This window comes from Passer domesticus, chromosome 4 (assembly GCF_036417665.1).
Source record: "Passer domesticus isolate bPasDom1 chromosome 4, bPasDom1.hap1, whole genome shotgun sequence".
Classification (NCBI taxonomy): domain Eukaryota; kingdom Metazoa; phylum Chordata; class Aves; order Passeriformes; family Passeridae; genus Passer; species Passer domesticus.
The window spans coordinates 18,497,762-18,519,374 of record NC_087477.1 but is presented as its reverse complement, the minus strand read 5'-3'; the positions used below and the strand labels follow the sequence as shown (position 1 = coordinate 18,519,374).

Genomic DNA, 21,613 nt, shown 5'->3' with positions numbered 1-21,613 from the left:
TCACTGCTGTACTCATTTAGAGTTATGAGTAAATGGACTGAGTCATCGCCAGGAACCGGACCATCGCTTTCTCTTGAGAAAGGTAACTTCTGCAGCAATAAGCTCTTTGAGGAAAGAAAAAACAACAAAAAGCCCCAAAACAGTGTGGCATTTGAAGCATTAATTTGGCTATGTATGCCAAAATAATTTGATATTGACACTGGACTGTAAGTAACCTCATGAATTTGAGTTATCCCTCACTTCCTAGTTTGATAAGCTTGAGCCATGTTGGTAGGAATTAATGAAAACTTTTTGGCAATTGTTTGCTAGCTTAAGGAGGGTCTGGGTTCAAGGCTCAAAAAAATCAGAAGATAAAAGGCCAATAACGAAATGATTTGTACTGTAAAGTGTAATGATGATAATAACCATGGCAATGAGCACTGTTCTCATCGCCTTAAAACAGTCACTATTTGGAGTCCAGACAAAACTGATTAGATATAAAACCATCAAGATCTTCTGATACCTTGGCAAATAGGAAGGGAATTGTTGAGAAGATGAATGACACTGGAGCAGTGCCTAGTCTCAGTTAAAGACCTAATATTTCATAAAGGAAACAGAAAGAGTAATGGAAAAACGCGACTTCGATCACCGCGCACGAGGCAGTCCAATCAAACCAAACTCGGCCTTAGCTGTAATCTCACCTTCACGGTAGTGAAGTTGCTGCTCTCTTGGACGTGGAGCAGAACACCGCTCTCGCTCCTCGTCATGAACTTCACTTCCAAGCGCTCCACGCCCGGCGGGCCCCGAGCCCCCAGTCTCATCAGGTAGTCCCGCTTCTTGTTGGGGCTCATGTGGTAGTCGAGGCGGCCCTTGCCCTCCAGCGACAGGGCCGTGTCAGCAGTGACATCTGGGACAAGCACAGGGAAGCGCTGAGCACACAGCTCCCTACAGCTCCAGCCATCCTGTGCCTCACCGCCACCGCCCTCGCCCGGAGCCCAGATCAAGTTCAGAGCAGGTCAAGGGCAGGGGGGAGCAGCAGTGAATGGCAACTGCAGCCCCTCTATTCTTTGGCTTCCACCAGAATGTGTGTTTGAGAGTGGGAGTGTGCGAGCAATTTACTGCTGCTATCAGTCAAGAGTAAATTAAAACTCGCTAGGGAACAAGTGAGGGAGTAAGGAAAAAAATTTGGCTCTCAGAACTGTAATTCCTTCCCGGGGATGTTACTGTTTCCATTACTGCATCGGGGTTTCATGATATATTGAACTCTAAGCTCTTCAGGGCAGAGATAATGACTTTCTATTTGTTATGGCATAAAAAAAAAGTGAATAAAAAAGGCTTGACTTTGACTACCAAATGCCGTTAAAATTATGGCTAAATTCTTTTGTAAACCGGTGCAATAAAAGCAAATAAATCAGCTAAACAATAATAGGGCATGTAAAAAAACAAAGCCCAGTCATTATACTACAACTACATGGAAATAAATCACTTTGCTCTCCTGAACAATCCCATATTGATTTACAGGGCTACTCCTATGAGAGTTAATCACCCCCAAGCGTAAATGCCTTGTTTACATTTACATTTACAATATTTTCTTGCATATAATCTACAGTCAATTTGAGGAAATGGACCTTAGTTTGGAGAAGCCATAAGCACATGAACTCAATGTTTATGTGAAGGGGTTTTTGCTTACCCTCTTACCTCCCCATAGCAGGCAAATCCCTCCTATGGGATACCTTTATTTTAGTTACAGATTATATGTTATTGGGAAGCAGGACTTTAAATGAGTGCAAGTTACCTGAAATGTGATATACTGACCAGAAAACATTATGTATTCAAAATTGTTGCCATTTTTAGCTCACAAAAGGACAACAGTCTATTGCGGAATTTTAAACTACTTAAGAGGCAACATGCTGCTTGTTTTCATTATTTTACAAAAATTCATTATCCCGTGTCCCTGAAAAGAAACTCTTAACAGCCTTTTGTTAAGCCACAGTCAGGTGTATGTTAAAGACAGTGAAACCTCCTCCTCACATTTTTCACAGTGCCTTCCTGTCAGTCCATCCTTGCAGTGACACTGCTGCCACGACCACTGATCGACACAAGTGCCACCGTGCTGGCAGGGGCTGGTCGTGCAAGCACCTTCCAGTCTGGGACACCTGAAAGGAATCAGAAAAGCAGATGCTGAAAAAAGTGCACACAAATAATTAGAGCAAATGTGCTGGGAAGTGTCCTCTGTTTAAATGGCACTCCCTTTCTTCCCCTCAGAGATGCTAAAGTGGCTCTTCTCCCCATCCCTGGAAGTGTCCAAGGCCAGACTGGATGGGGATTGAAGCAACCTGGTCTAACAGCAGCCCCATGGCAGGGATGTTGGAACTGGATGACCTTTAAAGTCCCTTCCAACCCAGCCCATTCTGTGATTCTAAGAATCTCTGTAGACAGCTCAAGTTTCTAAGCAGATCCCATTTTCAGCATCAATTCATAGCAGTCTTACAAAAGAGGAAGAAATTCAGAGACAGCCAAACTCCTACTATCTGTTATGCAAGAGAGAAGAAACCTTTTCAGACTTTTTTTTTATGCTGGAGACTGCCAGAGTCTTTGTATTACAATGATCAGTGCAAACATGGGGGCTGAGAGAGGAAGTGTGAATGAGGAAATCTGGATGGAAGACTGACAATATTGCTGCAACTGTGACTTCAAATACTGAGATGGAAAAAACAATAGAATCGGATAGTCCATCATTTCTGAAAGACCACTCAGAGGATATGAGGGAAATTCAGTGATACTTGAGAGGCAAAGTGAGAGAACAGACGTGGTGGATTAAGAGGAAATAAAAGGGAGTAGAGGGCTAGCAAACAGTATGAGTACAGTCAAAACCATGTGGAATTTATAAAGAAATCCAAGAATGGGGGCTACTCAATTTCAGCCCGCAAAGCAACTTGAATAATCATGGACAATAGAAATGTAATGATGCTGCTTTTGTTTTTAAGACTCTGTAATCTTTAGTGAACCTTTAATCCAAATTCACTTTCTTCCTACATTTTTCACATTTTACAGTAGCTTCTACTGTCTTTTTTTTCTAACAAGAAATATCTGTTGGTGTCTGAATGGAATAGCACTCATGACAGCTTCCTTTATTGCAAACGGGGTCCATTTGATCCCAAATATAGCAGACGTACTGATCTAAGATTCCTTGGGCTGCCAAAGCCTGGCTGGGCTCCAGGGGACGTCCATTGACTGCAAACTCCATTATGCAGCCCACAAAATCATGGCTTTCCACCTGTCCTCTCCTCTGAAGGATGGGCTCTATGGACCTGATGCCACCAACAGTAACTCGATTTGGCTGTACATCGAGAGTCCTGTGAAAGAGAAAAATGATTAATCAGTACCAGACATCAGAATAGTGATGACAGCACAGGAACTGCAACCATCAGTTGCAGCCTGTGGCTAAAATTCCTCTTCCCAAATTGGTATTTCACATTTATAAGGGGGCACAGAGATCAACAGCACTTGAACTAACAGTTATAGAGACTATGACTGTAAATTCACACTCAGTTTACATGTCAGAATTTCCAATCACTTGACTGAGCAGTGTGCTTAAGATCACAACAAATAAGGTTTTTTACCCAACTATAATTGAGATTATAGATGATACTTAAACAGCAGGAAGATGGACTCATTGTTTTACTAATATGTAACACCTCTGCTAGCAGGGAAACCCTGTGTGGCAGGAAACATTGTGATTATTGTAAGAAATTAGCCAAAGCAATTTGGATTAAAGTTACTGTTATCTCCAAAAATTTGAGCCAAAGACTACTGAGTTAGTTACAGTAAACACCAGAAATAAAGTTTGATTTCTTTACTGGACACTGTTTATGAACTCAAAACTGTAACAGAAAATACCTGAAAACAAAGTCAAAGTACTTACTGTTAATATTTTTTTAACAACAGCACTAATCAGATTATTTCATTTCCAACATCTTTATGAGCAATGAGAGGTGCAGTTTAAATAAATATATGACCCCAAATCATTAATTAACAGATGCTATTCTCATTTGTACCACAGTGCAAACTACTCATGGCCATGCACTTCCTGACTGCCACCAGAGCCTGGGGACAGAGATGGTGCTGAGAACTGGGGATTTCTGAGCAAACTCCTTGTTGTGATCCAGCTCCATGCAGAAACATAGCCTGAACTAGCAAGCAGCAGCACATGCAGGAAATTTAATTTGCTGCTGCAAAGATGGAAGAAACTGACACTTGGGAGCCTTATCATTATCCCAATTTTATCTGGCTTTACAGGGAGATTTCTTCTTAACTTATTCTAAAAAAAAAACCCACCCAAACCCAAACTAACGCCATAAAATGAAGAAATATTCACCAGTCAGTCGAAACAGCAACGTTGCTAACAGTGCAGTAGCCTGGCTCCTGGTCCTCAGAGCAGGAATCCACCGTCAGGGATGCTGCCTGCAGAAGGCGCACACACACAAACATGCTGGGTATTACAAGGCTTTAGTCCCCAACCACATGCACTATTTAAGTGTATTATACCAAGGACTTGGCCAGAAAGGAGCACTTGTATTTCATGATGTCACATGGGATTGCAGAGTGCTTCAGAGCCACTGCTCAACTCCGCACTCTGTCAGCATAGTGTGGATACAGAGAGGGAACCAATTGTCTGCCTCATATAGAGATAGATTTAAACACCAATTTTTCACATTTGGACAGCATTTCTCTCATATTTGTTTGCTTTACTCCTGGACACTGAAGTTATTTTGGCTCATACCATATCCTACTCCTGACATGGTTCAGATAATCTGAGCAAAAAGCTGCCCCTTCCGATCACAAAGGGAGTTTCTTCAGGGGCTTAACCATGACATTAAACATATTGAACTTGATAAAAAGCATGTTACAAAAGCTGGGAGTACATACATTGAGATTACCAGTTTAAAAAAATGACCCTGGGAGTAGAAACACTGAGATTACTAGTTAAAAACAATAACCAACCACTCAATAGAACTCAAAAAGTAACCAAATGGTAACCCCTTGACTAAGAGGTCAGGAGGGATCTCAACTTTGACAATGGAGAAGCATCTGGACACCTAGAGTGGGACCAAGCTGATGTTTAGAGAAGTACCAGGCATTACCACTACTTACAGCAGTCTTGCTCTTTAATTATTGTTGTTACTATTACTATGTTTACCCCCAAGCCGTCAAGTCCTAGACAACAACGTTGCCTCAACCTGGTCTAGTGGAAGGTCTCTGTGCCCATGACAAGGGGGTTGCAACCAGACCAAGGTTCTTTAAGGTTCTTTCCAACCCAAACCATTCTGTGATTCTGAGACTACCCATCTGACTTATTTACACTAAAGCTACTCATGGCACTTCTATTTGTAATCTATAAAAGTCTAACCAAGGCTGTCACTAAAATCATGAAATAACTCCTGCTGATTTGAAAAGGAGTTTTTATTTTATTCCTTATTTAGCAAAGAATTGTCCCCACAGTGATTTATTAATAACAGATGCGCTGAAAAAATGAAACTCCAACCAACCCTGAAGGTTATTCCTTAAAACAAATTTTCAGAAAAATAAACATAATCTCCACGTTGTACATCTCCTCATGTTTCAGCTAGATGTGTGGTAGAGTTTTACAGCAAATTTAAATCAAATGCCACCTTTAAAAATGCCTAGGTTTATATTTTGATTTAGATTGCTCTATGGGAGCTGAGCAAGCAGCACTGGCTATCAGTACATCATTACTCTGCAGAGGTTTTTTCTACTGCCTGCAAATAAGTTTGGTAACAACAGCCTGTTGAAATCCCCACAGATTGGCCATGCTAGCTCCAAATACATGCTGCAAGCTGACACACTGTATTGACCAAATAAATTCAGAGCTCTTAGCCCTAAATCATGCCCTACAGTACGATTAAATTGTTCAATCTGCTATTTTTAATGGAAGCTTATCTTGAATTTCTTTCCATACAAATGAGCAAAGTGCTTCTCCCAAGAAATGTCAGTCTGCAGTTCCAAAGCAGATTATAGGCTGTGTAAATGAAACAATTCAGAGAAAGAATAATAAGCTGGCTGCTCTGTATGCCACCACATGCATACATATTTTTCCTTCAGAACATCAACAACAAAAACTGAAATGAGTTTTTTGTTCTTAGCTCAATCAGCATAATCTCCCTAACTTACATCGCTATGTGCTCTGCAAGCCAAGCTCCAGCCCCAGCTGAAGGGCTGGATATTTGAGAATATATTTTACTTGGAACAGAGTTCATACAATTTATTTTCTAATGTTAGTCAAATGTTCCTGCTTGTTACTTAAGCATTACTCTACAGTTACCTTGCCACATTATGAGCCTTTCTATCCTGTCACTTTGCAATAGCTCAGGACTGACAACTTAATGATTTTACCAGTTTCCGATAAAATCCCACTGTGCTGTAGGAAATGACAGATTTGGAATCCTAAAGGGGGCCTATTTTATACAGTTTTGGACACCTGGGAGACATTTTTCCTGCAGCAGAAATATCTAAGACAAAGGCGATTCTCTTCACATATTGTTTGTAAACAGCTGACATTACTGAAGAGGTTTAAACATTAAAAACAAACAAATAAAAAAAATCATACAAAGGCATAGGTTGTGTTAAATATTTGCTTTTAGCCTGAAGCATTCATAGCTGAAATTTCTATAAATAGCCCTTTTTATGTTCTCTCTTCTTCTACAGTCTTCTGGCACACTGACAAGCAAAACATTTTCTTTCTCTGTTTTTTTTTTTTCTTCAGTGTACTTCATTTATTTGTTGCAACTTTTTACTCTGTGTCCCTACACTTTACCATATACATCTTATTTATAGAAGTAACATTCTACTTTAATTACTAGAATGGGAACCTGGTGCATGGTGCAAAGGTAAAGCACCTTTGGGTTTTACCATTAGGAACCCATGATGTAAATTATTAAATTTGCAAGATGCAAATTGAATATCTGATATCAAAGCTAAACCAAAGTCATTGCTCAACATCACAACCATCCTTCATCTTATTTGGATATATAAGTCCTAAAAACACACACAAATTGGATTTGCAAATCCAGCTGAAGACTGGATTTCACAGAACCATAGAATCCTTAATGTTGGAAAAGATCTGCAGAGTCCAACCACTAGGCCAGCACTGTCAAGGCCACCACTAAACCATGTCCCCAGGTGCCACATCTACACATCTTTTTAATACCTCCAGGGATGGTGACTCAACCACTCGCTGGGCAGCCTTTTCTAGGCATTGACAACCCTTTTGGGGAAGAACTCTTTACTGATATTCAATCTAAACCTCCCCTGCTGCAACTTGAGGCCATTTCCTCTTCTCCTGTTGCTTGTAACTTGGGAGAAGAGACCTACACCCAGAATAAATGGAGATATCAGCTATTGCACTACAAATGGAAATAGAGTTTAGGGTTCAATGGAGCCACACTGGGTAGAAGAGTTTACTGCTTTTATTCCCTACATCACTTCTAGCTTGACATATACAAACCAAAATGGGGAACCTCACAATATATTATTGCTCTATGACTTTAACTCCAAACATGAATTAGACGTATGCTGGCCATTTCTGCCTGAAAAGGGAACTGTTGGGCAATAGTTACTGATTATGGATGGCAAATAGATTTGGTTTCATTTCTAACTCAAACACTGCAGAGTCAAAAAACTTGGCTTGGATTCAAAGAGCATTTGGTTTATGTTCTGCTTTGGAAATATTATTAAAAAATGAGAGAAGAGGAATAGAAAACATTTACTGGAGAAAAAAAATTAAGGCAGGAGAGGGGTCAGAGTGCCAGGCATATGGTAATCAGTTGTCCCAATTTTTGGCAGAATTCCTCACCTCAGATGCATTCTGGGGGACAGAGAGAGAAGTAACTTCCCTCCTTCCCCTCAAAAAATTCTCTTAATGTAGCACCTTTTAACCCTTCACATATAAGCTACAGAGGAAAATCAGGCTCCCAATCTGATGAGATTGGAAAAATCTCTGAATTAGCTCAAGGAGGTCATGGATGCCTAGAATTTTAAGTCTGTCCACTTCTACTTTCCAAATGTTGAGAAAAATTATTTTGAGGCTTTTTGCAATTACTGTGGCTAATTAGCATTCCCTGATAATCATCCCTGTAATATACAGCAGTTAATTAGCCCTGTGCGTAATCATCTATGTCATTAATTATTCCTGGCTCTCATTTTTCACATTGAGAGTTTGGGGGCACTTTGCACATGTTTTTTTCATTACACTTTATCATCATCATCATCCCAAACAAATCACCACAGGGCTTTGAGTCACTTGGAATAAGGCAGAAACGAAGGAGGTTTTTCCCAAAGTTGGAGTTTCTGCTAGCAAACGCAACGCCACTAATTTCACCTTCCTCCGAGTTCGCCTGGAAGCCAAACTGAACGCGCCTTAAAATCCTCATTTTAGCCCTCCTTACCATGCCAGCCCGGCGGGCGATGGCGGTGTGGAACTGTCCATCAGACACCTTCTTAGCCGTGGTGAGCTTGTACGTGCCAGCGCCCAGGTTGTAGGAGAACCTCAGCCTCCCTTCCGCTATCTCCAGCGCCAGGAATTCCGCCCGCTCCCCAGTCTGGTTGTCGTAGTTGTACAGCAGCAAGGCGTTACTCTTTATGGTGGCAAACTTTATGTAGATGTAATTATTGTTGGGATCCATACTGGGGAATTCCATGTAGGACAGCTCTTCAAATCCGTAACTGTTCAGCTCGCAGTGATTCCCAAAAACACCTGAAAAATGAAAAGCAGTCTGGAATCGGGGAGGTTTTTCCTCACCGTGCCTTCTCCCAGGAGCGAAGTATGGATGTGCTCTCCACATGGCTGTGGAACCTCTAATGTACAATTAAAATCACACAACCAACAGAAGAATGCTATTACCCACAGCTGGGGGCTGAGGTACATTGTATTTAGAGTTAAAAATTGAATTACAAAGGACAGATGCATCTATTGAAAAGCACTTTGTCGAGTTCTGTGCTTCTTTGGAAAACACCAAACCAAGCCAGCTTGACAACTCTGTCAAGACATGGCTGTTAATTATGATCAGGCATTTATTAATCCAGCTATGGAAATAAATGTGCAAGTTGAGTTTATTTTTCGCTCTGCGGTTGTTATCTGAACTGTTTCTCACTGGGTGGTTCATTTTTTATACTTATGAAATAAGCATATGTGTGATTAAAATATTATGCCTCCTCATGTTTTTACTGATATTCATATTTTGGTGCATTCTACATACTTTTTTTCAGATCTCTGTCACAATTTCCCTTGATTTTTCTTTTACTGCAGCAAAAATGGGAAAAAACCCCTGATTTAATGTATGAATATTAGTTACATTTACAATGGGAAATTAATTGCCTGGAGGAAATGTACAATAAAGGAAATAAAATAGAATAGAGAAATTATTCCACATGCTAATAGAAAAACACATTCAGCATTAGTTACAAATGCATATTGAGAACTACACTTTTGCGAGAGGGTTGTCAGCAACCTTACAACACTGTAGATGATTTCTGGACATTTCTGTTTATTTATAAATTTGTTACATTTAGTATTATACTTTTCCATATGAACCATGGCAATTTTGTATTAACTATAAAAATATTGGTCTTCATTAGTAAGGTTTTGATTCTGCATTTAGAATTAATCTTGCTGCAGTCATGTAATGATGCCTTAAAATATCCATGTTGTTCTATGTTTTTATTGGGTCAGTTCCACAAACCAAATCTGGGATAATTAAATTCTAAAAATTATGAAACTATTTTGGCACTACTATATGCTTCTCTGATGTAAAATACTGATGTTATTTACAGTGGTCTTACTCTTCAGCTCCACTAAAAGTGCCTGTTATTCATCAGGAGAGCTTTGTTATCATCATACTTCTTCCTTCAGACCGAACTTTGGATATTCTTGGTGGTGAAGGCACTTCAGCCCTGATCCAGCTGTGGTTGAGTCAAGTTTCTTCTTTAGGAAGCCAATAGTCTTGATTTAAGTATTTCAAGCATCTATTCTTACTTTTGGACAGTTATCTCTATCTATCTAATCAGAAATATTCTTTCTAATTTTTAGGCACTGAGTTGTTTGGCTGGGTCTTTTGGGTTTTTTTTCTGTGAGAGATAAAGGACCTGCTACTAGGAATGACAAATATGTATTTGTTGCGACCACATCACTTTTTAACTTTCTTTTGAAGAAAAATGAGTTAATTGAACCTCTAAAAACATGCGGTTTTTCCAGACCATGAATAATTTTCAAGCCAGAAATAATTTATGCAGGTAAAAATAAACAGAAATACGACTAGGGAAAGGGGAGATGAAGGAGAGAAGGGTACTCACCAAAGGGACAGTGGCAGAAATACCCCTCCAGCCCACTTTGGCAGGAACCACCATTGAAACAAGGGTTGCACTCACAGTAGTTGACAGTGGAGTCACACGTTTTCCCTGTGTTGAGGGAACAAAAGCAATTTCCAGGTCAGACTATTCAGGGAAACAGGAAAGTCAGGCTGGTGTTGTAGGTAATGAGGTTATGAACACATGGCCAGGAGAGAGGGTGCCAGGGACCAGCTCTGGGATGGAAAGAGGAATCACAGACAGGACGCTGGGCTGCCCTCAGCCCTGCCATAGGCATAATGTGTGGCCCAAAGAAAGTAACTCCACGTTTCAAGTGTCTCATTGTGATTATAGGTACTGGTGGACTGTTGTTTTAATTGAATTACTTTATTAACTAGTGTCTATAAAAGAGAGATAATTCAATTAAAAGCAATGCTGAATTATTTCAGCATTGTAAAACTGAACTGTAAAAATGTATTTTTTTTCTCCCTGTTGAGTGCAAAGGAGATACAGACAGCCCTTGCTGGACCCTGCACAAGCAGGTCATGCTGAATAGAGGCTGCTATTGTACATTATATGATTTTTCTTATTTTTCCTCATCAATTACAACCTCCTTCCTGACTTGGAGAGACCACAGTCCTCTGGAGCTAAAACAAGCTACCCTGGATACAGTCCTTTTCTAAGCAGACATTGTCACATGTGGTAAAGATTATTCCCCAGAGAACAAACTGAAATCACATAATTCATTTCAGCAAGGAAGGGAACCAAGAGAAAATGTGAAGATTTTAACAGACACCAAATACACACACGTGTATTCCATGTATGAAACTAAAATTTTCATTGCATGGAAACATTACAAAAATAATGGTCTTCATTTCTGAGGTTTTCAGTGCTTGGCTTTGATGAGTTTAGCAACACTTCCACTACATCCCACTCTTGGAACCTGTCGTCCTATTGCCAGCAGTGCCAACCTCCACTGACTGTGCTCAGCAAAAACTTCGAAGTGTCATTATGTTCATCCTCCCTGCAACACTGCAGAAATTCACAAAAGCAGCCATAGTCTTCCAGACTTCTCCTGAACTTCATCTCAGCCAGACTATATGCATAAAACAAGGGCTAAGATTGTCCTAATGCTTCTTTCTGCATCGATAATTAATTGCTTTATTTCTTACACCATATGCGTATGTTTAAGTTAAAAGTACAACATGAGCTTGCACAGAGGGTGTCCGTTCCGTTCTTGTATGTCCCATATATCTTGTAATTTTACATCTCCCACGACAGGAATGCACCAGTCCTTAGAGGTTGCTGGTGCAACTTAAAACTGTAGCAAACCAGGACTGTGCTTTATGAACAATGCTACCTTTTTCAGAGTTTAACAACTAGGGTCACCTAATGAAGAAAACCTCCTGTTTTTCACCCTGCTTCTACTTTTTTTGTTTAACCCACAGTTTGCAAGCAGCTCTTCCATGTGAGCAGCAGCTCTCCATGTGTGACTGCAAGCAGGGTGGAAATGGAGCGCTGGAGGATTCCTGCGGTTAATACGTCACTTGTAGATGCACCATAAATCCAGGAAACTTTTCCAGTGTCTGAATCTAATTATGCTTTGGGGGTATTTATTTATGTTTTATTCTCTAATGGGCATGACTGAAGGATGAGCTAACTTTTTATGTGAGATTTTGCTGTTTTCTTTGTTTTCAATTTATGGTCTGTAGTAGTGGTCTTTGACTCATGAAGGAGAGCACATAGCAAGAGTGAGACAGATATGCTTAAAATAGCTCAGTGATGCTGCTCAGTTTTCACAAAAAATCAAGTGGAGCTAAACAGGCTTACTCAGATTTTTGCAGTTCAATCTAACTAAATACTCCTTCTCAACTAACATTAAAGCTGGCACATTTGCTGAGTCAGCAAGAGAATATGGATATTTATTTCAGCTGCACTTACTTTAACCAATGAATAACTGCATCTCCTTTATGCTTAACTGTTGTTTGAAGAGCTCTTGAAACCAACAGAAGCGTGGTTAAAATACCAGAATAATGTAACCATAGTATGGTTTGGGTTGGAAAGGGTGTTAAAAACCATCTTGTTCCAACCCCCTACCATGGGCAGGGACATTTTCCACGAGACCAAGTGCTCAAAGTCCCATCCAAATTGGCCTAGATGAAAACTGAAGTTAGCTGAGTTTATAGATAAATTCTTGGCTGAAATTCTGAAAGAAGCAAGGTATTCATTTCTGCATCAGAAAGATCTTTTTCTCAAGACCGTGAAAATTAGGAAGCATGCTGGATAATTGGTAACAGACAGCATTCAACATTTATCATTCATCACCCCCAGCTGATGTTATCACAGGCAGGGGCTTATGCAAAAATCTAAGTTCCTCAAACATTTTTTTTTTTTTTTTGTTAATTGAAAAATGTAGGAGGAACAGATACCAGCTGAATGGTCTTCAGTTAAGATTTCAGCTGATTTGGGAGTTTTAGTTTTTGTGGTTCTCTGTGTCCATCTTTAAAGTGGTTGTTCTAGCATTCTAATCTTGCATTTGAAACAACTTCACAAACTTACATTCCTTCATCTTAATGAATCCTGGAAAACAGGAAATGAAGGGTTCAAAGGAAGGGCAGACAACTACTGTAAATCACCAAGCATATTCCCTCCAGAAAGCGATTATTTTAAAAACAAAACCTGTTCATCATTAAGAGATATAATTATAACAGATTGTTCAAACCCTAATGATGTTGTTCTGAGGTAATCAGTCTTTATAATCCTATCCAGTGAAAAAAATGACATTACCTTTCGCAGTATGATGAAGTGAAATGCAGCTGACAAAACATAATAAATCAAGGAAAAGTAAGACTCAGTTTTCAGGTACACCATTATAAAGGTCTACAGCTCATGTACTCTAATTTACAGTGAACAGAGAGTCTGTCCCAGAAAATTCTAATTTCTACTTGCATGCACTACCATGTAAATATTATTTTTTTTACCAAGCATGCAAATTCAATTATGAGACTGTATTTTCATTCCAACAGAAGCAGCAAACCTATGTATATGGGGAACTAAATTAGAAATCCACTATTTTGGATGCCTCTTTTTTGTTGGTGTTGAGGCACTCGAGGCTTAGATTCATGAAGAAACAGTTTGAGACTTTATTTTTACATCTACTGTGGCTATCTTTAATCACATATGAATGCAAATTAAGAGCCCAAGCAGCTGTGTTCTCTTTCTGTTGGCAGTATAATAATGACATAATAGCCTCTATGTCAAGCATTCTCAAACAATCAGTACACTGACATTTGTTTGCAGAACCTATTGAATATTTAATTTGAAGAATTTCAAATATGCTTTTGCAGACATAAAATGTCTAAATATACTGTGTGATAATGGTGATCTTATCTAATAAGCTCTGTTGATATTAAACTCCAAAGATATTTTCTCTTTTAATTACACTGGTGCCATTTGTTTTCTGTCTGGATCAATTAATCTCAGGACACTTTAATAACTCTTGATGCTGCAATGGCCAACTGATTAAACAACATCTGACTCCCAAATAGAAACGTCTGCCTCACTGGCAGTCTATTTTAAGGTTATTTGTGTTGACAAGGAGTTTAAGAAAGCTCCTATCAGATGCCACATTTAATTCATGGCATGAAAGAAATCCAACACTTCAAACTCTAAGAGTCTCTCATCACATTCTCTTAGTAAAAATACTCATCTCTTTTTTTTTTTAAATTGTCACATGCAGTGCTTGATTTTTAGCTGACATAAGAGTTGAGCATTAATGTATGAATTTAATACCAGAAGAAATCAGCTGGATGCTTCATAAATGTTTCAAATTACAGTCTAGAGGCATACACCATAGTTTGCTGCTGGAGTTAATGAAGCGTTTTGCTTCACTGCAACAGCAAACACATGCCCATGTACTCTCTGGTGCTAACAGCCTCAAGAGTTACAGGGCATAGGTGCTCTAGAATTACTTTGCCATGCTCCTGGCAAAATAATTTGATATGCTAATACAACATGAAATAAAATCCTGGATTGGTAACTTAATTAGAACTGCTTGTCAATTAACAGCAATTGCTCCTGACCTGAGGCTCAGGAGCACATTTGTGAGATTCATGCAGAAGATCTCACCACCGTCCTTGATACTGCACTGAATATGTATCCACTGCTGCAGCTGTGATTTAAATTAAGTAATGAAACCTTTACTTTGAAATTAACTTTCCCCTCCATTCTGTCCTGCACAGACCCGCTTTAAGTCAAAAACCCAAAGGAACAGAGGATCCCTTCTGGGTTACAAGTGAGCTGTGGTGGTGGCAAGTCTCTCACAGCTGTGCTGAGCTGGGTTGCCCTGGGGCTTCTTCAATGCAGAAATACTCCTTAGAAAAGGCAATGAAAGCTTCACCTATTCTCCTCTGGTTAGATTTTTTTTTTCTGATTTCTATGAAAAGTGGCTATAAGCACTGGATAAAATTGTTCAGACCTCCCTTAAATATCCTACTAGTGGCAGAAGAACAGACCAGCCTGCTTTTCTGGGTTATAATGCTGCTGTGTTTGAATGTGGAATAAATATCAGAGAAAAATACTCAGAAGGGGTAGGAATGCTGCAGACATTTCTGCACTTAATGAAAAAAATAAATTACAAAGGGACAAAATACAGAACAGAGGGGCTGATCATTTTGCCTGAATTCTGTTTTTTTTCCCATATTCTTCATCTGTTTTCTGGTCTGCAAATAATTTGGGGCAGAGGCTGATTTTCTTGCTTGGCACACTTCTAGCAGACTTGAAATGCTCCCACAATATGCATAACAATAAGATGTATAGAAAAATCATACTTAAGCATTGGAAATGGTTTCCACACATTTAAAAAATTTGAATAGCCCTGGCAAAAATCTTTCTGTTCTAATGCAAATCAGGTAACGGAGATCTGCCTTGGGAGAGAGCTAAAATAAAATAATATTGCAGGCACCTGGGTATTCTGAGTTTTCGCACTATTAATGCCGCATTTTGCATGATCTCTTCATCCAGTGGGGATGCTTGTATTCAGACAATCTTGGGCTAAGAAGGTACTCTTGCCATCTTTTCTGGACTGTAAGGTGTATAGGGGAGTAAAAGCATACCTGTGTACCCGGTTTTACAAACGCAGTTGAAGCTTCCTGGGAAGTTCTGGCAGGCAGCACCATTTTTGCAGGGGTTGGAAAGGCACTCGTTGACGTCCCTCTCGCAAGCCATGCCGGTGAAACCCTCAGGGCAGCTGCAGGAGAAGCCCCCCACCAGGTTGTGGCAGGTGCCCTCGTTGTGGCAGGGCGACGGGAGGCACTCGTCGACGTCGGTCTCGCACAGGCCGCCCTCGTACCCCGGCAGGCACCTGCACACGAAGGGCCGCAGCGGCTCGTTGGCCACGATGATGACGGGCACGCTCTCGTGGGTCCTCAGGGTGGGCCCCACCGCCAGCCTCCTCAGGCAGCTCCCTCCGTTCTGGCAGGGGCTCTGCAGGCACCAGTCGTGGTCCACGGCCTCGACCCGCACCCCGCTCTGGCGGAAGAGGACGTCCTTGATGCTCTCGAAGAAGGTGGCCACGCCGCTGGGGTTCACGTACTGGTTGCCGCCGCGCTTGACGGCCGCCATCAGGAAGGTGTGGTTGCTGTCCTCATAGAGGCCGTAGAGCTGGATGGCCGTGCCCAGCCCCGTCAGCTGGGAGCTGGCGATGCGCAGGAAGTGCAGGTAGTGGTTGGTCAGGAAGTCCCGCACGCTGTGGGCGCTCAGGCGAAGCAGGACGCTGTTGTCGATGGTGGCGTTGCTGAAGCCCGCGAAGAAGACGCGGACGCTGCTGGTGACGGCTCCGTGCAGCCCGTCATTGCTGAGGACGGCCAGGTCAAACGTGCCATCCGTGGACCTCGCCTGCGAGTGCAGCTCACAGGTGCCCCCGGGAATGCTGAAAAGGCTGGTGACTCCTGAGGTAAGGGAGCACTGGAAGCTGTCTAGCACATCTGGATCCTGTGGCTTTACGTTGCCCAAAATTCCACCTGGGAAGAGGTTGCCATAATAATGAACAAAGATTTCTACTGTTCTGGGCTGAGACGGGTTGTCGTTTTGGTCTATTACCTTGATCTGCACAGTTCCTGTGGAAGACATCTGAGGAACGCCAGAGTCTCTGGTAATCACTGAGAGGTAGAAATCGCTGATTTGCTCCCTGTCAATCTCCCTCGTCGTTGTCAGGACTCCAGCGGTGCTGAGGCTGAAGTAGCTGGTGGCAGGGCCAGTGCTGAGCAAGTAATACGTGAAAGGACCTTGGTTGGGAGGGAGATCAGGATCCGATGACTGAAGTGTCATCACCAGAGTTCCTGCGCGGTTATTCTCCAGGACTTCTCCTTGGCTGGTGGACAAGGTAGGGCCGTTGTCATTGATGTCTTCCAAAGTTACCACTAGAGAGGCACTTCCTGTCGCAGACGGCGTTCCCGAATCGATGGCCAGCACAGAGAGGTTGTAGACAGGCAGCGTTTCTCGATCCAGCTCTGCAGTGACCGTCACCTGTCCCGTCTGTGGGTTGATGGAAAAGGCGCTGTTCTCGTTGCCAGACCCGATGAAATAGGAAAACCTGCTCCAGCTGGGGACAGAATCTGAATCAAAGGCACTGACGAAGGTGACATGGGTGCCTGGAGGAACACCCTCGCTGATCCGTACATTGTAGGTTCCCAAGGTAAAAACGGGAGGATCGTTGGCATCCAGGACTGTGATATTAACAGTTACTTCATCTATATCTGCGCCACGAATGCTCCCCAAATTTTTTGCAAGGACTTTCAAAGAGATCCGTTCTTCTTTTTCTCTGTCAAGAGGTCCTGAAACGTAGATCTGGCCACTTTTCTCATCTACCTGGAAGCCCTTCTTTCTGCTGTTGCCAAAGATGAGGTAGTGGACTTCTCCATCAATGCCCATATCACGATCACTTGCAAAAACTTCACCTACAACAGTACCTTTGGAGGCTGCCTCTGAAACCTCAAAGTAATAAAGCTTGGACACAAAACGGGGCACATATTCATTTGTCCCTTCTAACTGGATGTTGACAGTAGCAAAGCTGCACCTCTCTTCATCTGGAACATTAAAAGCTTTTACTGTTAGATGGTAACTCTGCTTTGTTTCATAGTCTAAAAATCCCTGGGTGGTGATGGTTCCCGTGTTGGGGTCAATGACAAAGAGGTCGCTGTCTGAGGACTGGATGGCATATGCAATCACAGCGTTAGATCCAGAGTCAGCATCAGTGGCGTTTAAACTAATAACAGTTGTCCCGCTGGGGGCATTTTCTAGCACGGTGGGAAAGTACTCCTCAGGGCTGAATGCTGGGGAGTTATCATTGACATCAATGACATTGACAGTGACACTGCAGTAGCCTGTTCGGGACACCCACCCTCCATCCGTGGCAGTAACAACCAGCTCGTGCTTTTGGTGTAACTCAAAATCAAGTGGTTTGGCTAGTGTCAGTGTACCAGTGGTGGTATTAATAGCAAAGATTCCAGCTTCATTTCCAGAGGAAATATTGTAGCTGATTAATCCGTTCATAGCAGCATCTCTGTCTCGTGCTGAAACCGTCCTGACCACCGTTCCAACAGAGTAGCTCTCCGGGATAGTAACGCTCATGCGGCTCTGGGAAAACTCGGGTGTATGGTAATTTTCTTCTGTCACTACTATTTCAACAGCTACCTCAGATGAGAGTGGGGGATTACCCTTGTCCTTGGCTTTCACTTTAAACAGGAAGTTTTTGTTCAAATCAGCCATTAGTGAAGATGACACAGAAATCCAGCCTGTACTCCTGTCCAGTCTGAATTTATTCGTTTTGCTCTCATCAGAGATGAAGTACTCCACTTCAGAATTCAAGCCAAAGTCCTTGTCATCCACCGCAGTAACTTTAATCAGATTTGTGCCAACCCTCACGTTCTTAGTCACAGGAGTGAAATATTTAGGGGCGAGGAAGAGTGGTGCGTTGTCATTGCTGTCTACGACGTTTATGGTGACTGTGGTCTCACTCACTAACGGGGGACTGCCCCGGTCTGATGATGTCACGATGAAGCTGTGCCTGTTGATGTTGACATTGCTGGAACCGCTGGAGTTTTGGTACCTTAAGTACTGCTTGTTGAAAATCTCTCCCGTGGTTGCGTTAATGCGGAAGAACTCAGACTGGGATTTTATGAAGTAGAAGACCTGACCATTGGACCCTTCATCTGGATCAGTGGCTGAAACCTGGGTGACCTTTAGCCCGATCCCAGGAAGCTCAGGACACTCCAGGTAATAGGATGGTTTTGTAAATCGTGGGGCATTGTCATTGACATCTGTGACAAATATAGTGACGTCTGTGCTCACCGTCCACCCTGAGTCATGTGCAGAGACCCTGATTCTGTAGCGGTCAGTGTCCTCTCTGTTCAGTGGTCTGCTGATGGTGATGTCCCCAGTGCTGGGATTTATGGTAAATGGGAGACTCGTATCCCTTATGGAGTACCTGCTGACTGCGTTCACCCCAATGTCCTCATCTGACGTTGTGACTCGTGTTACTGTAAAACCCAGAGGAGCATTTTCAGGCACAGAAGCACTGAATATCTGTGAAAACCTCGGAGCATTGTCATTTTCATCTAAAATGTTAATGATAACTTTGACAGTCGTGCTCTGGAGCGGAGTGCCTTTGTCTGAAGCTTTTATGGTTAGCGTGTACTGAGACAGTTTCTCCCTGTCCAAGGGCCGGACACTTCTGATCTCACCAGTGGCTCGATTGATACTGAAACTGTTTTCGGTATTGCCCTCAATTATTTCATAATTTAGCTGTCCATTCAGACCACTGTCCCTGTCAACAGCAGCCACCGTCAGTATCTTCCGTGGGGACAGGTTCTCTGCTATTTCTGCAACGAAGGGATCTTGCTCAAACTCTGGCACATTATCGTTGACGTCAATCACTGATACTTCCAATTTCTTGTAGGAGGAAAAGGGGGGAAAGCCCGTGTCTCTGGCCTCAATCCACACCACGTATTTCTGCACGGCTTCGAAATCTAAAGCCTGCCCGACAGAAAGCTGTCCTGTCACCTGGTCCACCAGGAAGGTGCTGCCCAGGTTACCGCTGGCAATGTAATAGGACAAGGAGCCTCCTCTGGCTGAAGATCCAGAGACGGTGGTGACAAGTGTCCCGACTGCTTGGTTTTCAGGGAAGGTGAAGGTCTCCTGCTCGGCCTGAACACGAGGAAATTCGGCTTTGTCCACAAACCTCACAGTGACAGTGGTAGAGTCTGTCTTGGGGTACCGGCCACCATCCCTCACGTGAACAGAAATGGTGACTTCGGACTCTCCTGCCAGTGGTTTTGCAGCCAGGATTGCCCCCCTTGCTGGATCAATGTGGAATTTCTCAGAGTTCTTCCCCACGAGGGAATAATGGAGCTCAGCATTGGAGCCGGCATCTGCGTCGGTGACAGTCACAGCAAACACAAATGAGCCTGAAATATAGAACAAAGCTAGGTCAGTCCTTTAATGAATGCACTGACTGAGAGAAACATCATGCCAGCCTTTCACTTGGAAGCACATCCTGGAGCAGCATGCTTTTCCCCACACTGCCCTGAAAATGAACTGCTTTTGTCACAAAAAAAGTGAGTTCAGCAAGGGGCAGGTGAGTCTGTGAGTCCACAAGACATGCACGCAGCCAAAAAATGTTGAATTGAAAAACAGGACACTGCATTTAGAGAGATGGACATACAGAAATCAGTAACTGGGAAACAAACCTGCAGCCTTTTGGAGGCCCAGCATCCTGCTTCTAGAACATTCACACAATAAAAACCATAAAGCCAGTAAGACTGAATGCTATTTTGATTTTTAAAACTACTCTTAGCCTATTTATCCATGAAAAAAACTCCACCCTGGAATTCAAGGACTATTAAGGTTACATAAGTGAACAGGCAGCATCCACGGATATTTACCCTGCACCACTGTCCCTTGCAATCCCTTCTCTTCCTATTCCCCAGATGCTGCTTCTTTCTCCCCATTAGACCCTTCTGATTTTCTGAGAGTATTCCAAGGACAGTAACTAAGAGGACTGCATTTTTGAAAGCACACTGGTGAAATAGATATACAAAACTATTGCACAGGAGTACAATAACATGATTACACTCAGACTTTTCAGGTGTTTTGAATTTATGCTTCACAATAAGCTTGACTGTATGTGCACCATTTGCATTAGCCTCTGTATTTGCCCACTTACAAGTAGAACCCAGGGTGTTCTTCCTCACCAGATTTTACAGATCTAAAGCTTGATATGTCTTGCAAATTTGTCCAACCAATTTGAAGAATACTGTTGATGTTTTACTGTTACTGAAATTTAGAAAATACCCAATTTTATATAAAAATCATACTGCTTTCAACCTCTTAAGGGAAAATCATTTGCAGGCAGGAATGGCTTTGACAGCATCCCTTAAAACTATACTTCATGTCACTATTTGTCATGTGCAGTGATTTGCACTCCAGGGGCTGGAATGTTTAGACAAGAACAGTATTCAAACCCTTGTGAGAAATGGGACAGGAAGAAAGGAGATTCTGTCCTTCAGTTATTCAAATTATAATATTAATATTATTAGTAATTCCTCTTCTTAAACACAATTAAAAAATACCAAAAAGAAAAGGAAGTTATAAGCAGTAAAAGTGGAAAATCCCTAGCTTTTTGATAAGTTAAAAACAGAGTAAACATTGCTTAGGTTTCTAGTTATAAGAGATTTCATACAAAAAGCACACAAAAGATATTGCCAGAAAACATCAGGTCAACCTCTGTGTACCCCTTGTGAAAAGAATTTCCAGAAATATCCCAAAAACAATCAGGCAAAGGCACTAGTCAGATTATACAAAGTTTCACCAATGTAATAATAAAACAATTTCATAATGTTGTTCTGGAATCAGAGAAGAATTGTAAACAAATCCATTCTTCCATAAAAAGGAGAAATAGTTGCAATTGTTTAAAATTAAGAGACAAAATCCAAGACATGGAAATAATCTTTTTTTCTGTTAAAAGAAAATTTGTTTTGTAAACCATTCGTCATGGAATCCTTTCTGTAGGAATCACATATCCATGTATGTGTATGTATGTGAAAACATGGAACATTAGCTGAACCAGAAATTAACTCCTGTGTTGAGTGAAGCAACTTCAATTTGGGTGTAGGCTCACAAAAGGAAGATTGCAGCCTGATTACTTTTGCTTTATTTTACTCTACCACTTGGCTCAAGGAAAGGCAACATAATAAACATCTGACATAGACACAGC

General features: G+C 41.7%; 1 protein-coding gene across 1 annotated transcript in view; it reads right to left on the bottom strand.

The window, feature by feature from the left end:
- FAT4 (FAT atypical cadherin 4) overlaps nucleotides 1-21,613 on the bottom strand; it is a 124,772-nt gene that overhangs the window by 10,033 nt on the left and 93,126 nt on the right. The window contains exons 9-15 of the mRNA XM_064416442.1: nucleotides 15,456-19,805; nucleotides 10,348-10,452; nucleotides 8,445-8,752; nucleotides 4,358-4,443; nucleotides 3,156-3,335; nucleotides 2,011-2,135; nucleotides 681-886 (exon numbers count right to left, since the gene is read on the bottom strand). Of these exons, the coding sequence (XP_064272512.1) occupies nucleotides 681-886; nucleotides 2,011-2,135; nucleotides 3,156-3,335; nucleotides 4,358-4,443; nucleotides 8,445-8,752; nucleotides 10,348-10,452; nucleotides 15,456-19,805 (5,360 nt within the window). The remainder of the gene's footprint in view (nucleotides 1-680; nucleotides 887-2,010; nucleotides 2,136-3,155; nucleotides 3,336-4,357; nucleotides 4,444-8,444; nucleotides 8,753-10,347; nucleotides 10,453-15,455; nucleotides 19,806-21,613) is intronic.